Source organism: Camelina sativa, chromosome 14 (assembly GCF_030686135.1).
Source record: "Camelina sativa cultivar CO46 ecotype springtype chromosome 14, ASM3068613v1".
NCBI lineage: Eukaryota > Viridiplantae > Streptophyta > Magnoliopsida > Brassicales > Brassicaceae > Camelina > Camelina sativa.
The window spans coordinates 6,086,644-6,102,402 of record NC_141893.1 but is presented as its reverse complement, the minus strand read 5'-3'; the positions used below and the strand labels follow the sequence as shown (position 1 = coordinate 6,102,402).

The 15,759-nt window shown below is 34.9% G+C and overlaps 7 protein-coding genes and 1 long non-coding RNA gene across 11 annotated transcripts; 5 read left to right on the top strand and 3 right to left on the bottom strand.

The window, feature by feature from the left end:
* The first annotated feature begins 413 nt into the window (after positions 1-413).
* Positions 414-1,623, top strand: LOC104740086 (ribonuclease 3-like). The gene is made up of 4 exons (XM_010460609.2): positions 414-553; positions 653-808; positions 907-1,105; positions 1,195-1,623. The coding sequence occupies exons 1-4, from the start codon at positions 452-454 to the stop codon at positions 1,416-1,418; spliced, it is 681 nt and encodes a 226-aa protein (XP_010458911.1). The 5' UTR covers positions 414-451; the 3' UTR covers positions 1,419-1,623.
* Positions 1,624-2,986: 1,363 nt separating this feature from the next.
* On the top strand, positions 2,987-4,213 carry LOC104743298 (ribonuclease 3-like). Its single transcript, XM_087485334.1, has 4 exons — positions 2,987-3,133; positions 3,266-3,421; positions 3,511-3,709; positions 3,794-4,213. Exons 1-4 carry the CDS (start codon positions 3,029-3,031, stop codon positions 4,015-4,017), a joined length of 684 nt encoding a protein of 227 aa, XP_087341460.1. The 5' UTR covers positions 2,987-3,028; the 3' UTR covers positions 4,018-4,213.
* A 99-nt stretch (positions 4,214-4,312) lies between these two features.
* LOC104740084 (ribonuclease 3) lies at positions 4,313-5,658 on the top strand. Its single transcript, XM_010460605.3, has 4 exons — positions 4,313-4,561; positions 4,656-4,814; positions 4,984-5,188; positions 5,261-5,658. The coding sequence occupies exons 1-4, from the start codon at positions 4,376-4,378 to the stop codon at positions 5,539-5,541; spliced, it is 831 nt and encodes a 276-aa protein (XP_010458907.2). The 5' UTR covers positions 4,313-4,375; the 3' UTR covers positions 5,542-5,658.
* Positions 4,894-7,083, bottom strand: LOC104740085 (uncharacterized). 2 transcript variants are annotated; one of them, XM_010460608.2, is made up of 5 exons: positions 6,732-7,083; positions 6,530-6,618; positions 6,272-6,424; positions 5,647-5,802; positions 4,894-5,537 (listed from the first exon to the last, which is right to left on the bottom strand). In XM_010460608.2, exons 1-4 carry the CDS (start codon positions 6,841-6,843, stop codon positions 5,650-5,652), a joined length of 507 nt encoding a protein of 168 aa, XP_010458910.1. In that variant the 5' UTR covers positions 6,844-7,083; the 3' UTR covers positions 4,894-5,537; positions 5,647-5,649. The 2 variants fall into 2 exon arrangements, with proteins under 2 accessions (XP_010458910.1, XP_010458909.1); XM_010460607.2 differs by having other exon boundaries at positions 6,726-7,050.
* Positions 6,975-7,981, top strand: LOC104740082 (E3 ubiquitin-protein ligase MPSR1). Its single transcript, XM_010460603.3, has one exon. It carries the CDS (start codon positions 7,362-7,364, stop codon positions 7,848-7,850), a length of 489 nt encoding a protein of 162 aa, XP_010458905.2. The 5' UTR covers positions 6,975-7,361; the 3' UTR covers positions 7,851-7,981.
* LOC104740083 (protein HOTHEAD) lies at positions 7,959-9,889 on the bottom strand. Its single transcript, XM_010460604.3, has 2 exons — positions 9,623-9,889; positions 7,959-9,538 (listed from the first exon to the last, which is right to left on the bottom strand). The coding sequence occupies exons 1-2, from the start codon at positions 9,675-9,677 to the stop codon at positions 8,019-8,021; spliced, it is 1,575 nt and encodes a 524-aa protein (XP_010458906.1). The 5' UTR covers positions 9,678-9,889; the 3' UTR covers positions 7,959-8,018.
* Positions 9,890-10,695: 806 nt separating this feature from the next.
* Positions 10,696-11,213, top strand: LOC147927881 (uncharacterized). Its single transcript, XR_015580423.1, has 2 exons — positions 10,696-10,830; positions 10,924-11,213. It is a non-coding gene; the product is annotated as an uncharacterized LOC147927881 (long non-coding RNA).
* Positions 11,214-11,909: 696 nt separating this feature from the next.
* On the bottom strand, positions 11,910-14,135 carry LOC104740081 (uncharacterized). Of its 3 annotated transcripts, none has more exons than XM_010460601.3 (3): positions 13,897-14,135; positions 13,144-13,545; positions 11,910-13,047 (listed from the first exon to the last, which is right to left on the bottom strand). In XM_010460601.3, the coding sequence occupies exons 2-3, from the start codon at positions 13,412-13,414 to the stop codon at positions 12,248-12,250; spliced, it is 1,071 nt and encodes a 356-aa protein (XP_010458903.1). In that variant the 5' UTR covers positions 13,415-13,545; positions 13,897-14,135; the 3' UTR covers positions 11,910-12,247. The 3 variants fall into 3 exon arrangements, with proteins under 3 accessions (XP_010458903.1, XP_087339142.1, XP_087339143.1); XM_087483016.1 differs by lacking the exon at positions 13,897-14,135 and adding an exon at positions 13,693-13,859; XM_087483017.1 differs by having other exon boundaries at positions 11,923-13,042; positions 13,897-14,114.
* Between the last annotated feature and the right edge of the window lie 1,624 nt (positions 14,136-15,759).

The following is a 15,759-nucleotide window of genomic DNA, read 5'->3' as shown; positions in this document are numbered from 1 at the left end:
TATAGTTGGTTGATTCTAAGAGTTGACATATTCGTTTAAGTTTGTTGATAGTGACAAAGTTCTCAAAACAAAAGCCTCTAGATATAACTAAACAATTCATATAAACTAAAAAAAAACAATATAAACATACAAATAGTGACGATTGCATGCATTATGAGACTTGAGAGGATTGAAAATATAACAATCAGTTTTATAAAATATGAGATTGGAGCTTACAATCTACTTGTAAACCGTAAAAATTACTTTTCCCCAATTATTAAAAGAATTGTTTTAAGGGGATCGGATATACGGATCTTTTTTTAATTAATCACGAAGACATTAACAATAATAATAGATGAATAATTAACAAATTAAAAATAGGGTATTTCAAGGGATATGGAATTTGCATTTGTGTATAAATTGGAAGCCGTAATGTCTAATCATGCATCACAGACACGAATAGGAAAAAAAAATGGGAGTAAAGGGTTGGGCTATCCTCAAGTTTCTAATGTTTCAAAGTCTTTTCGTTTCACAATCTCTAGAAGACTTTGATTTCTTCTACTTGGTTGTTCAGGTCTGTAATCTGATTAACCCATTTTAAAAATTTCTGTGAAACATTTCTAAATTTTATGACCAAATTAAGTAATATTTGTTTGTATTTATATATTTGCAGTGGCCAGGAGCCTATTGTGATACAAAACGTTCTTGTTGCTATCCAACATCCGGTAAACCTGAGGCAGATTTCGGTATCCATGGTCTTTGGCCTAATTATAAAGATGGTTCATGGCCATCAAATTGCGATCCCGACAGCCAATTTGACAGATCTCAGGTATACATATATACATAAATAAATGATCGTGTAATATTCCTATTTATTTCTTAAGCAATGTTTTTTTTTTAATATAAATTATGTATATGAATGCATAGATAGAGGACCTGCTGAGTAGTATGAAAAAGAATTGGCCAACACTATCGTGTCCGAGCAACGAAGGGTTTAACTTTTGGGAACACGAATGGGAGAAACACGGCACGTGCTCAGAATCAGTAATGGACCAACACGAATACTTTGAGAATGCTCTTAAACTCAAAGACAAAGCCAATCTCCTCCAAATCCTCACAAACTCCGGTATCTATATATATACACCACTACTATTCATGTGTATACATTTTACTTAAACTCATCAATGACCATATTCTTTTGGTAATATATTGTAGGAATTAATCCGGATGATGGATTCTACGATCTGAATAAGATCACCAACGCCATAAAAGATGGGATCGGATTTACGCCAGGACTCCAGTGTAACAAAGATCCGGAGCGTAATGCGCAGCTATATCAGATCTACATTTGTGTTGATACATCAGGAACTGAGTTTATCGAATGTCCTGTTTTGCCTAGAGGAAGATGTCCATCTCAACTCCAGTTTGCTAAGTTCTAATTATATCATTACGTGTTTTTCATATGGTTTCTTGTTATGCCAGATCTCTTCTATTGTTATCTTTTCTGATTTCTATGCTTCTCCATCTTGTTTCTTTTCTCTTAGTTATATATATATATATATATATATCTTCTGTTGTTATCTTTTTTAGCTCTTGTTATGTTTTTTTTTAATCTAAAATCTAAATAAGATAGACTTTGGTATACTTGTGGACTAAAACATACTGCAATATTTCTAATTATGCATCATACGTTTCATGAAAATTCAACCCTAATGCATGCATTCTAAATAATGTTTTAAAAAAATAATAATAATAATAATAGTATAGTTATTTTTTTGTTACATTACTTACATAGTTACATAACATATTCTTATTCATTAGCTTAAAATAGTATATGAAAATATCAGTTTACACAGTAGTGCTGTGGTTTTATTATGGTTATTAATATTATCAATGTATCACCCAGTTTCCAAGTGTGAAATGGCAATTACATTTGTCTCTTACAAAAGCCCATTAAATTTACATATAAGGCCATCCAATTAAGCTTTGTAAAAGAGAAATAGAGAATGAATGAAATACCATCATTAAGAGTTTTTTTTTTTTTTTTTTTTTTGTGACTCTAAAAATGAAGTTGTTGTAGGCATATACATTGTGGAGAAACAAGTTGAGAATAATAAATTATTAAACAAACGTAATTAAAAATTAAGAAAAATATTATACTCATCTCTTTGGAGACATATGATTACTTTGTCACAAAATTGCTGGGAAATAAATCCAAGAAAAAGAAAAACCAAAAAGTCAAGAAACACATGAGGAATCATCATCGTACGTAAGCTTCTTGTACAGAGTCTTGTCGTGTCTTCGTCTCAAACAGCACCACCAGACTTCAATTTCTTCTACTGGGTCAGCTACGTATGTTTCCAACAAATACATACATTAATACATACATACAATCTCACACCGTATTTTTATACGTATATGATCTGCAGTGGCCAGGAGCAATATCTCTCATAACTATTTTAAAGTCAACCTGTGTTATGATACAAAAAAGTCAACCTTTGTTTCCTAATAATCTCCACTCGATCGGATCAATCCGCGGAAATGGCCTTTTCTATTTGAAGTAGTTGGTCTACGATCCTTGGATAACATGAAAACATAACATAGTGCAAATAACGTTTTTGTAAAGTATGCATAAATATTTGGTCAATTTTAATAATTGGTAGATTTGTCTAAATTTGTTGATAGTGACAAATTTCTCAAAACAAAGTCTGTTAGTATATCTTTTGACGCCAAAAAAAAGTCTATTAATATATCAAAACAATTAAAAAGCACAAAATAGTGAAGACAGTTGCATAACAATCATTTTTCTAAAATATGAGATTGAGTTTACTTTAAATAAATGACTTTAATTTTCCCATATATTAAAATAATTGCCTAAGGGAATATACGAAACTTTTTAATTAATCACGAAGACATTAACAATAATCATAGTTGAATAACATATTAAAAATGGTATCATATGGAATTTGCAGTTGTGTATAAATTTGAAGCCGAAATGTCTTTAATCATGCATCACATAAACGAATAGAAAAAAAAAAAAAACAAGAAGATGGGAGCAAAGGGTTGGGGGGATATCCTCAAGTTTCTAATGTTTCAAAGTCTTTACCTTCCACAATCTCAAGAAGACTTTGATTTCTTCTACTTTGTTGTTCAGGTCTGTCCTCTAAATTAACCCATTTTATAATTTTGTTTTTTTTTTTTTTTTTTTAACAACATATATAAACTTTATGTGAAACATATAAATTTTATGTCCAAGTGATTATTGTTCGTTACTGTGTATTTGCAGTGGCCAGGAGCCTATTGTGATACAAAAAGTTCTTGTTGCTATCCAACATCCGGCAAACCTGCGGCAGATTTTGGCATCCACGGTCTTTGGCCTAATTATAACAGTAGTTCATGGCCATCAAATTGCGATCCCGACAGCAAATTTGATAGATCTCAGGTATACATATATACATAAATGATGGAGTAATATTCATATTTATTATTTAAGCTATGACTTTTTAAAATATATGTATGATGAATGTATAGATAGAGGATCTGCTAAGTAGTATGAAAAAGAATTGGCCAACACTATCGTGTCCGAGCAACGAAGGGTTCAAGTTTTGGAAACACGAATGGGAGAAACACGGCACGTGCGCAGAATCAGTAATGGACCAACACGAATACTTTGAGAATGCTCTTAAACTCAAAGAAAAAGCCAATCTCCTCCAAATTCTCACAAACTCCGGTATATATAAAAACCACTACTATTCATGTATACATTTTAAACTTATCAATGACCATTAATTTTCTTTTTGGTAATTAATTGTAGGAATTAATCCGGATGATGGATTCTACGACCTGAAAAATATCACCAACACGATAAAAGATGGGATTGGATATACACCAGGACTCCAATGTAACAAAGATCGGGAGCGTAATTTCCAGCTATATCAGATCTACATTTGTGTTGATACATCAGGAACTGAGTTTATCGAATGTCCAGTTTTGCCTAAAGGAACATGTCCATCTAAACTCCAGTTTGCTAAGTTCTAATTATATCTCTTTACGTGTTTTTATATATGGGTTTCTTGTTATGCAAGATCTTATCTCTTCTGTTGCTATCTTTTCAAGTGTGAAATGGCAATGACATTTGTCTGCTACAAAAGCCCATTAAATTTACATCTTAGCCCATCCAATTAAGCATTGTAATAAAGAATGAAATACCATCATTAAAAGTGTTTTTTTTTTTTGGTCTCTTCTTCTAAAAAAGAAGTTGTTGTATATCCATTGTCGAGAAACAAGTTGAGAATAATAAATTAATAAACAAACGTAATAACAAATTAAGAAAAATATTAAATTCATTTTTTTGGAAACATATGATTGTTTTTTTAAAAAACTTTTTTATAAGTATATGATTAATGTCACAAAATTGCTGGGAAATAAATCCAAGAAAAGAAAACCAAAAGTCAAGAAACAAAGAGAGCAAAAACCCATGACAGGAATCATCATCGTAAGCTTCTTGATTTTACAGGTTCTTGTCGTGTCTTCGTCTCAAACAGCACCACCGGACTTCAATTTCTTTTACTGGGTCAACTACGTATGTTTCCAACAATACATATATACATACACATTTATGCAATATGTATATACATACATCTTACACCGTAATTTTATACGTATATGATCTGCAGTGGCCAGGTGCAATATGCGATAGCCAAAAAGGATGTTGTCCTCCTCCGACGAGAGGCAATAAGTCGCCCGATTTTATGATCCATGGACTCTGGCCTCAGTTCATCAATGGCACTTGGCCTGCCTTTTGCGACCAAACCAATCTCTTCGATATTTCCAAGGTGATATACACTCTTTTATGTTCGGTTTCAGGATCTACTAACCCCAACTCTATAGATAGTGAAGCAGAATCGAATTTCATTTTACGAAAAGAGAGATAAACAAATCTTCATAGTAAGTTTACATAACTGTTATTGGATTATCTCTGAATCAGTCTTGAACAAATAACAGATATCAGATCTAGTAAGCAAAATGGAAAAGAAATGGACAGAGTGGGGCGTGTGGGTATGTCCAAGTAACGAGACGAATCTATGGGAACACGAGTGGAACAAGCATGGCACCTGTGTCCAATCCGTCTTCGACCAACACTCTTACTTCAACACCAATCTCAAATTCAGACAAAAAATCAATTTCCTCAGCATCCTTAAACAAAAAGGTATACAAAAAGTTTCAAGAAGAAAATGAAACCGTGGAAACTTTCTGATCATTGTATGTTCATCATGTGTAGGAATTAAACCAAATGATGGGTTTTACGGTTTAAATGAGATCAAGAATGCGATCAAGTGTGCAATCGGATTTGCACCAGGTATCGAATGCAACGAAGATGTAGAGGGGAATAAGCAGCTTTTCCAGATCTATATATGTCTTGATAATTACACTAAAGAGTTTGTGGAATGCCCTTATGTTCCGGATAAATCATGTACTTCCACGATCAAGTTTCCAAAGTCCCCGGAAAAAGATTCTCTTGGTGAGCATCTAAGTGTGATGGCTTCAGTTTCAACTACCTAGAAACCAAGAGAGTGAGCGTTTAATTTGTTTCAATAAGAGAGTGAAGGCAAGAGCTTCTATAACTATATGATGAATGTAATGAGTTTTTAAGTAAAGAGTTTAAACCTATTATGGTAAGAATCCGTGTTGCGCAATTGCAATTTCAAAGGCTTGCATCCTTTCGCCTCGAGCATTTCCATTTCGATCATAACATGAAATCTCGTTAATCTTGAGGTCAATAGAAGCCTTAATGAGCTCCTCTCCAACCCGTTTTGCTGCTTCCTGATATATACATTAAAATGGAATCAGAGCCAGATACTAGACATAATCTTTTCAAACCAAAAGACAACACTATTGTTTTGTTACTATATTATAGAGATGTAACTTCAAATATGACAAAAAAACAACATCATGTAAGCTAGTCTCTTCTATCTTATCTAGTCTGGAACTCAATGCGGTCATCTCTAAGAAAGGCAACCAGTTTCTCAATTCTAACACGAATGAAGCAGAGACAATGTCACCAATAATACTATACCCCGCGTAGATAACAAAGCAAACTCCAACTAAAATGCTACTTGACCGACTAAACTCTTATCAAAGATGAGTAGAGCAAAGACAATGCCATCAGTACTATAAATGGCTTAGATAACAAAGTAAACTCCAACTAATATGCTACTTGACCGGCTAAACTCTCGATTGTTTCAGGTGATACATACAGAGGATTCAAAGTATTCAGGGAGACTGAACTTACAATGACAGTACATGGAGGATCTCCACGAATGGACTTCTGCAATGTACTAGCGTAGAACAAACACTTTTTGTTGAAGTCATCCACTAACATAGCATACAGTTGTTTATCTGAACAGAATACTGAAAGCCTTGGTTTTGTTTGTGTTCCATTAAACTGTCCCAAAAACAAAACAGAAAAAAAAAACTTCAAATTAAACAAATGTTGCAAAAGATTCAAACTTTTGTGTATCATACAAAAAAACGACTTGAGAAAAGTTACCTTCTTCCTGCTCCTCATGTTCCTGGTTTTTGGGCTCTCAACTCCAGCATTCCCTCTTGCTTCAATCACAAACGGCTTTACAGACATATCTGATTTAAAGGGTCGAGAAATTAGTGAACCAAGCAAGATGATAAAGGATAATTAAACATGGAGGAAGAAGAAGAAGAAGAGAGTAAGACGAACTATACCCACTCACACTTACTTGTCAATCGAATTGGATAGAGGAAACAAAGTTTCGGACGAGTTCCGAGAATGTCAGAGACTCTAAACGGAAGAGAACTCAAAGCAGCCACGCGAGAGGTACCCATTCTCATTTGTAAATCATCGAAAGTCGAAAGATTTCACTAAACTACAGAGGGAAAAAAGACAATTTCTCAGCGGAATTTAATCAAACACCTTCTGTGCAGCAACAACAACCACCTTCGGAAAAATTAAGGGATAAAAATTGTAAATGTTCTTATTATTTTATTTTATTTTATTTCCTCAGTGTAAAAATATCTATATCCTTTATTTTGGCCATTAATGAAAGAGGATAAGATTTTGAAATAATAATAATACAAAAAAAAAAAAGGAAAGTCTAATAAAAGCGTCGTCAATGATTCTAGAGTCTTCTATAACCTTCGTTTCCTCTGTTATTGCCACTTCCTTCATGATTCATGAAACTACTGTAACCTTCCACGAACATATATAATCTCAAAACCCTTTTTCTTCCACCTTATCTTGCAATCGTAGCTTTCGATTTTTTTCTTCTCTTCTCCTTGTTCTTAGATTTTTTTTTTCCCGATAAAGATTGTCTCTTTTGTCCTTTTCTTTGTTCGAGTGTGTTAGCGTGATGTCTTCGGAGAACGATTTCGCTAGTTTTTTACCGCTGATTCTAGCCATAGCCGCCAGAGAAGCTGCTGAGGATGATGATCAGTTGGAGATCACCATGGATCCGTTGAATCCGAGAGTGGTGATGATCAGATCGGGTCCTGGCCTCGATGATCTTTTAGGCGGCGGAGGTAAAGAAGGGAGATCGCCGGCGTCGAAAGCTTCGGTTGAGAGTATGCCACGTGTCGTCATCGGAGAAGATAATAAGGAGGAGAAGGGTTCTTGCGCGATTTGCTTGGAGGAGTGGTCTAAAGGTGACGTGGCGGCTGAGATGCCGTGTAAGCACAGGTTTCACTCCAAGTGCGTTGAGGAGTGGTTGGGGATGCACGCCACGTGTCCTATGTGTAGGTACGAGATGCCTGTTGAGCAAGTTGTACGAGACAAGAGGGTTGAGGTCTGGATTGGTTTCTCCGTCGGCGGAAGAAGACAAGGTGATGAAACAGAGGCTTAGGTTTTAGGTTTGAGGAGATGAAAGACTTTTGTATATTTTTTTTGTTTTTTCGTTTTCTGAAATCAGTTTCTCGAATTCAATGTATTTTGTTGCTGAAATTGAAACAAATTCAAGAACATGATTCATTCTCATTGCGGCAATTAACGACACAAACAATGATTTTAATGTTTAGGGTTGTGGTTGTGGGCTTCCTTGAGGGCTAAGAAACTTTTGTTGTTGTTCTTCTTCTGCTTCTCTTTCTTTGAGTATTTTGATTCCTTGATATCTTCCCAGCATTAGAACTGTAGCCATTGGGTTAGTCCCTGGTGATTCTTCAAACGTTGAACCATCAACGACTCTTAAACGCTTCACACCATTAACTTTATAATCCTCGTCTACCACAGATCCCACTACGCAACCGCCATGGTAATGATAATAAGTTCTCACATTCTCTTTACAGAAGCTCTTAAGCTCTTCATCACCTGCCACAAGCTTATCCTGTGACTGTGTTCCTAAGAAAAACGTCACTGTCTCTGACCTTGCTACATGTTGAAGATGGAGAACCATCTCTTGGCATGCGTCAAGGTCTTCCTTGTTCTCTAAGTAGTTGAATTTCACTGAAGGATTCTCCCTAGAGTCTGTGCTGTTAAGCTTCAGCCTTCCTTTGGATTTAGGGAATGCGATCTTGGCTGCTATGGAGATTCTTGTTGTGGTGATGTTAGTCGGAAGAACCTCGGATTCGAGTATGAATTTGAAACCTTCTGCTATTGCTGCCACTTGAGGTGGCTCGAGTGTGCGGTTTTGCGAGAATCTATCAACAAGAAGAGAGATCCCTGGATTATCCGACATTTTCCTTCCGACTTGTTTGAGATCAACAACCACAGGGATGTCAAAATCTCTTAGATGCTTCTCTGGTCCAATACCGCTTAGGAGAAGAATCTGCGGACTACCTAAAGCACCAGCCGTGAGTATAACCTCGCCTCTATGCTTCTCAACATGAGCTTTGTAGCTCTTACTTGAGCTCCCATCACTCTTCATAAACCTAACCCCAACTGCGCGAGTTTTGTTACCACCAAATATTATGCTCTCTACCGTTGCGTTTAGAAGGACAGTGGTGCAATTTGGTTTACCAAACCCCAAAAGATCTGCAGATGTATGCCTTTTCCCACACTGATCATATATGCTTCCACCGATCTTTGTCCCTTGCGTGTGCTCCAAACTATATCCGTTATACGGATAAAACCCGGCTTCAAGAAACCCGAATTGCACAACAGATTGCCACTGAGTCAATTCAGGCTTGAAGACAACCTTAGATTCAACCCATTTATAAGAATCTTGAACCAGATCCTTGTCCCAACCAGCTTGCTTTACAAACTCATCGCTAGCTCGGCTGTAAAATCCGCCGTTTATAGCGCTCGATCCTCCAAGAACTCGTCCTCTGTAGTTTTCGATTCCATCTAGAGAGGTGAAACTTTGTGCAACAGATGAGTATTCATCCGTATTCAGCAGTGAGTATCCAAAGTTCTTTCTTTGTTCTACTAAGGGATCTCCATAAGGCGAGCCACCGCGTTCAATGACCAGAACAGAGTATTTCTCAGACAGAGTCGCGGCTAAGGAACATCCCGCAGTTCCACCTCCAACAATGATGTAATCGAATGACTTGCCGGCGATATCTTTAGGATCTGTCGTCATGTAAGGCATTCGCACTCCTGAAAACATAAAACAATATTTGATCAAAAAGCTTCAAGGCGTATATATTTGCTTGAAAACAAGAAGACACTCTACATTAGTACCTTGTGACAGATTAATGAGCATGGAGATGATAAAGAGAAACACAAGATGAGACATGTCTAATCTTAATTTTTCAGATTCAGAGACAAGTTTTTGTCTGAAGAAAAGGGTTTATTTGGTTTATAAGTGGAAGAGGTTGCGAGTCTAAGTGATGATTTGTGTGTAGACATAATGATCCGGTAAGATGGTCAACAAATAAAGAAATCTGAAAAAAGTTTGTTACAATAAAGAACGCATGGTTAGAGATCATGATGCTCTCTTTGTTGGATAATTATGAAAATTTTTCCTTGCATAATCATATATCCATGCCTTAAAGTCATGGCCCTTGATAATTATGATTTTTACCTTTTGCTGTTTCAACTAAAAATTCTGAGTGGATCGGATGAAGCAACGACGTTAGTTAGAAAAAAAAGGACCTTTATTTGGTTATGGTTAAAAAAACAATTAAACTTAACCAGAAACTAACTACATGCATGAGATATAATCTGAATAAACATGCATGAGATATAATCTGAAGTTTATAATGAAAAGAGTAGGAAAAGAGATGACCACCATTGTCCCAAAGATCTAAAGCAACACCAACACATTATGTGTAGCAGTTCCCAAGTTGCCTCCCTTAACCGGTAGATGATAACAAACGAATTTAAATGTGTTTACATGTTCAATCGGCACTTGAGATTCAAAGACAAAGTTTTCTCCAAGAAAAAGGATTTTGGTAAGAGCTTGTGAGTCGTCTTAGTGATGGTTTGGGTCAACAGCATATGTGTCAAAAAGGAAAACTAATTTTGATCTCTCTCATTTACCATATAAACTATAAAGTAGATTTCTAATTAAAATTGTAGCATCAGCACGTATGCAACATTGCAACTAATACCAAAAGGCAAAATATATGAGAATTTAGCAATAACATGTGATTTTAATTTAGAAGAATTTTTCTAAAACAAAATCACTATCTTGTCGATCTAGTTGACTTGGCTCCACCTCTCTTTTTTTGTAATTTTTTTTTCCCTCATAATTTAAGAAGAATAGCTATTCTTATCCTATCTTGAATATATTTAGTTTAGTGTTAGTAAAGTGTTGATAGAGAAACACAATATTTTTTTGACGAAAATTACAGTCATTATTGATCGTTCTTCTTGAATCATGAAATCTTCTACTTTGTTTATGGTTTATTGTCTTCTTCTCTTCTTTGTTATGAACAGCATTAAAGGTAAACTTTATCTTGTTTTGCATTATCAATTTATCTAAAATTGTTTCTCTACAAAGTTAACACTTTCTTGTCATTGATATGAAACATTAATAGAGGTGAAAAGTATCCATGTGGAGCAAGGAGGAGTATGTGAATTTACAGGCGAATTCCCCGGAAAATGTGGCAATGACGGGAAGAAAACGTGCATAGAAGCGATGAATAAGAAAGGCACTTCAGGAGAAGGCAAAAAGAACTTACGTTGTGAATGTTTTGATAACCCTGTTGTCATCTTAGGTCGTCCGAAACGAATATGCAGATGTCGAAGTAATTGCTAATTAAGAAACTATAAACACTGTAACCAAAACCTCCTTATACTAATAATGAATGATCAACAAAATAATTAAGAGAGAGTGTTTGGTGTTGTTAGAAAGCCAGAGTATAATTAATGTGCTTTCAGATTAGATTATTTTCGATCATGGCACTAGTACTTAAAATTTTGTATAGATCTCAACTGTTCACTTACTGATCACCTTCATATAATTTATCATCTAATAATAAATCACAGTACTAATCACGTTTTTGTTGTTAGTGGCTTTGTCTCTTAACTCTAAAGCGATATGAACGTCGTCATGCCCTTGTCTGATTCTTGTTGAATGAGAGAAATTGTGAGCCTAAAAGGTTTGTTACTAAGGAGCATATGGTTAGAAGAGATCATTATGCTCTCTTTGTTGAATATTTATGAATTTTCTTATTTTTTTTCCTTCCATAATTATGTCCTTACCTTTAAGTCATGGACTCAATGGCCATGGTCCCTCCTGGATAATTATAGTTTTAACTTTTATCTGTTCAGATAACATTATGAATTGAGAAACTTTATTCACTAAAAGTTGTTTTCATACAGATTAAAAATTACTTTTAAAAGCCCCATATTCAATATATACAGTACCACACTACCACTTATGAATCAAATAATGATGACTTCATTCAACATTTATCAGTTTTACATTTGAATGTTGGTTGGAATATTCACATCAAAACTATTAAACGGAAGGATAACATTTAATCATAACCAAAACGGCCCCAAACTTAAAACAACAATGAAGAGAAGTAATCTGACCAAAAATATATTTCCGAACGTACCAAATTGATTGTGTTCGTCCATACCATTTCATACAGTTTGGCAGTTTACTAAGCTGTCTACACATACAGGAATTGGCACAATTTAGATCCGCGATTAAACCGAACCAAAGACACTTAAGATGGTCACCAACAGATAGATGATTACTAGTTTACATTTTTTTTTTTTTGAACAAATTTGTTTACAGATCTTCTATAATGAATACATGATCATCCAAGATCAATACTTGTCAAAAGGTTAAAAATTAAGTAGGTCAAAGAATAGACCTTTTGATCTCTCTGCTTGTTTTCTTCTCCAAAGCTACCATGAAGCTTTCTCTTTCCCTCTAGAATGCACAAGCGAGACTTGATTTGTCAGATTTTCCTTGGCTAATGAGTTACTTTTCTTGATTCTACTTGGAAAATCTTTGCTCGAGTTTCCTCTCAGTGAGAGATTTCTCCCTAGCCGGTTCCGGTTTATCATCATCATGGTGTTTTTCGGGGGCACGTTAACAGCACTTTCAACACAGTCGCCGGCCTGAGCACAACCCCATGGTCTTGTAGATTGTCCATCTTCAAAAACCGGTTTAAGCCTCGCGAGAATGTTGTGTGATTTGAAGAGCTCTCCTTCCTCTTTGGTGCATATTGGACAAACCGGGTCATTGCGTTGAGTCTTCGGAGTTGATTGGTCAAGACACTCCGCGTGAAAGACATGTTGACATGAAAGCACTCCTGTGACAGGCATGTCTCTGTTTCTAACGATGGAGCGAGATCCCCAAGGAGACTTCTGCGAGAGGTATCTGTTACACAATCCGCAATTAAATGTACTTGAAGGTACTCTCTGTGCTTTGGTAGAGTTGTTATCCCAATCAAGAACTGGCTCTGCAACATCCACAGAATCAATGCTGCTTGTGGTCCCGCTGCTCCAACTGCAGGCATCCGCAGAATCAGATGTTATATCCCTAACATCATCAGAAGGATGCAGTATAGGATGAACAGGCTTGGACAAGAAAAAGCGCCGGCTTGAGAAGTTTCGGTTAGGTTCAGAGTCACCAATATCAGAACAAGATGAAAACGAACCAACGTTTCTTGATGTACCAGGAAGTTGCTTAAGAATCTGATCTGCAGAGAGAAACAAGAAACGATTTGACTTGGCACGGAGAATTTGGTTGATGTTAAGTTCTGAAAGGGAAGAATGTGAAATATAATGCAACAAACCTCTTCTAGTTGCAGAATCAAGATGAGTAGGAGTCCAATGAAGAGCCTGAGAAAGGTCGGGACTACGAAGAACATTAGCATTATTTGATGAAGTGGAAGAAGCATAACAGCTAATAGAACCATCAATCAATCCATGGACACCCCATCTCGATGAAGGTGGAGAGAAACTTGAATTAGTCCTCCAATAAGGCTCATGGGGGCGAAACGAAAACTCCCCACTTGCAGAATTTGAACTATCTGACTTCGCAGCAACACAACAGAGCGAACCCATACTCAGCTTTACAACAGTACGTCTGAAGACTAAATCTCCAAAATCAAGGCTTAATAAACACCCCTCTATGAGACAGATCTTGCAAAAACCATAACTTGGATTTGTTTCATTGCTCTTTTAGCTTAGCACACCTGAGTTGAGTAATCAAAATAGCAAAAAAAGTTTCAAACTTTCAATCATCAAAACAAACATCTAACAACTCAGGACATTACGAATTCACCTTGTAGTACCAAAGCTCAATCAGAACAATGAAGAAGGAAAAAAAAGAAGTAATCTACCTAACCCAGTAAGTAAATCTCTTTACTCATCCTACGACTGCGAGTAAGCAAAGATCTAAACTTTAGATTCCAAAATGTTTTTTTCTCCCTTTAAGAAGAAGATCAAAAGGAAAACAAAACAACCCACATTGTCGAAATTTTCATTGCAATGAATTATGAAACTATCCAATGACATTTAAAAAGCGTAAAGTAAAAGGGGCTTACTGCTTCAAAACTCGGAGAGACAAAATCAGGAAGAAGAGGACTGTTGTCGGAAGAAACTGAAACTAGTAGCCGCGAATTCGATCGAGAAAAAAAAAAAGAAAAACCCTAATTTCTTGGAAATGGGAGAAATCTGCTTCTTCTCTCCCTTCTTCTTTACTTTACTGTGTACTGTTGTTGTATGTAACTTTTTTATCTTTGTTGTGTTTCCTTTATTTTACAAGTACATGTTTAAGATGTATATATATATATAATGGAAGTGAGTTTAAATTAAAAGCAAGTAATTAATGTAAGTTGAATGTATTTTGTTGACAAAATAAAAAGGTGGAATGCATTTAATTTTTGGATGGAAAAAATGAATTCGTTGAATTTTTGAGTCAAAGAACTACTGTACTATGTTTCATATATGCAAATATTGAATCACTATATTATGAATGTTTTTGTTGTTGTTGTTATCGAGTGGCATGCCCTTAAAATTGATCAAAATGTTTGCTTACTAAAGTTAAGAGTAACACTCGACTAACACTTATCCCGAACTCATTTTTGAACCTCAATTCAAACCCTATTTTTGTTATAAAGATTTAAAATTCCTAGAAACCATTATCGATTTATAAAAAAATTTATTCTAATCGATCATAACTTATCAAAATTTATCAAAACTCAAAAGAATAGGGAAGTTAAGAGTGAAATACTTATTTATGGTCACCACTCCTCAAAAACATTGTTGCTTCCCATGTTCCTCATTGATTAATAGTAGTATATAACAATATAATGGTTTTGATATAGAACTAGTTGATAAGTTTAACTACAGCCTAATTCGTATATACAAGTATATTTAGTTATTTACATCGTTAATATTCAATTAAAATGTATGTTTACAATCAACTACTATCGTTTGTAATCAAATATTTTAGAAAGTGTTTTTTTGCTTATATTCAAAATGGTTATAAACGCTATAAAACAGCACAAAAACAGTTTGTGTAATTGGTGTTAAACGGGTACAACCACAATCATCACCAATAAACACAATGTACACTCTCAAAACGTTTCATATCGAACCATGAACCTAATTAAAGTAACAATAATAATTGTGAATTATCTAGTCACATATTCCGTCTTGGTACATGGCTGCTTCAAAAGTAAGATAGGGGCCTCATGTGACTCCAAACCAATTTACTCTGTATTATAACATTGACTTAACAAATTTAATTTCCTATCAAGATAATCTAATACTCAATTTTGTCACTATTTGTAAAAATATACTATTTCTTTCATTCTTTATATTTGAGCTATATACGATTGTATTCCAATCTAGCACATGCTGTTAACGAAGACTAATTTGGGATTAGTTGCGTAAGACGAAACATAGTTACAATAAACCAAAGCCAGCGGACACAAGTGGAATAAGAAAAATTGTAAGACATACTAATAATTTAGTTTTTTTAATGCTTTTATCAAATATATAACCGACACATAACTTGCTAACCCAACGAAATATGTCGTTGTCATTTTTTAAAATATTAGTTCACCAAACTATAACGATGGTTTGCACATTATATTTTCAGTGTAGTTGGTGATAATAATAAAGAAGTTGACTAATACACACATTTATCTAAATCCAAATCTATGATCAAATCAGTAATCACTAAATCTTCGATGAACAAATAAAACGATATGATGCAAAAAAAATATCATATCCTATAAGAAAACCATAATTATGGTCGTAATAAATAATAATTCTCGAAGCAAACAATATAACGAAAAATATAATTATTTTATAAATTTCAGGTACGTATAAATAAATTTCTTATATTGAGTTTTACGTGCCGTCACGTCCCGAAGAACAGTTAAAAGAGAATAAAATTT

Coding starts and splice junctions, on each gene's coding strand:
- LOC104740086 (XM_010460609.2), top strand. CDS start 452: ATGGGAGTAAAGGGTTGGGCTATCCTCAAGTTTCTAATGTTTCAAAGT. Junction 554..652: donor TCTTCTACTTGGTTGTTCAG/GTCTGTAATCTG, acceptor ATATATTTGCAG/TGGCCAGGAGCCTATTGTGA. Junction 809..906: donor GCCAATTTGACAGATCTCAG/GTATACATATAT, acceptor ATGAATGCATAG/ATAGAGGACCTGCTGAGTAG.
- LOC104743298 (XM_087485334.1), top strand. CDS start 3,029: ATGGGAGCAAAGGGTTGGGGGGATATCCTCAAGTTTCTAATGTTTCAA. Junction 3,422..3,510: donor GCAAATTTGATAGATCTCAG/GTATACATATAT, acceptor ATGAATGTATAG/ATAGAGGATCTGCTAAGTAG. Junction 3,710..3,793: donor CCAAATTCTCACAAACTCCG/GTATATATAAAA, acceptor AATTAATTGTAG/GAATTAATCCGGATGATGGA.
- LOC104740084 (XM_010460605.3), top strand. CDS start 4,376: ATGATTAATGTCACAAAATTGCTGGGAAATAAATCCAAGAAAAGAAAA. Junction 4,815..4,983: donor ATCTCTTCGATATTTCCAAG/GTGATATACACT, acceptor AACAAATAACAG/ATATCAGATCTAGTAAGCAA. Junction 5,189..5,260: donor CAGCATCCTTAAACAAAAAG/GTATACAAAAAG, acceptor CATCATGTGTAG/GAATTAAACCAAATGATGGG.
- LOC104740085 (XM_010460607.2), bottom strand. CDS start 6,843: ATGAGAATGGGTACCTCTCGCGTGGCTGCTTTGAGTTCTCTTCCGTTT. Junction 6,619..6,725: donor AATTCGATTGACAAGTAAGT/GTGAGTGGGTAT, acceptor CCTTTAAATCAG/ATATGTCTGTAAAGCCGTTT. Junction 5,803..6,271: donor ATCCTCCATGTACTGTCATT/GTAAGTTCAGTC, acceptor TGTATATATCAG/GAAGCAGCAAAACGGGTTGG.
- LOC104740082 (XM_010460603.3), top strand. CDS start 7,362: ATGTCTTCGGAGAACGATTTCGCTAGTTTTTTACCGCTGATTCTAGCC.
- LOC104740083 (XM_010460604.3), bottom strand. CDS start 9,677: ATGTCTCATCTTGTGTTTCTCTTTATCATCTCCATGCTCATTAATCTG. Junction 9,539..9,622: donor GCTCATTAATCTGTCACAAG/GTACTAATGTAG, acceptor TTATGTTTTCAG/GAGTGCGAATGCCTTACATG.
- LOC104740081 (XM_010460601.3), bottom strand. CDS start 13,414: ATGGGTTCGCTCTGTTGTGTTGCTGCGAAGTCAGATAGTTCAAATTCT. Junction 13,048..13,143: donor TGATTCTGCAACTAGAAGAG/GTTTGTTGCATT, acceptor TTCTCTCTGCAG/ATCAGATTCTTAAGCAACTT.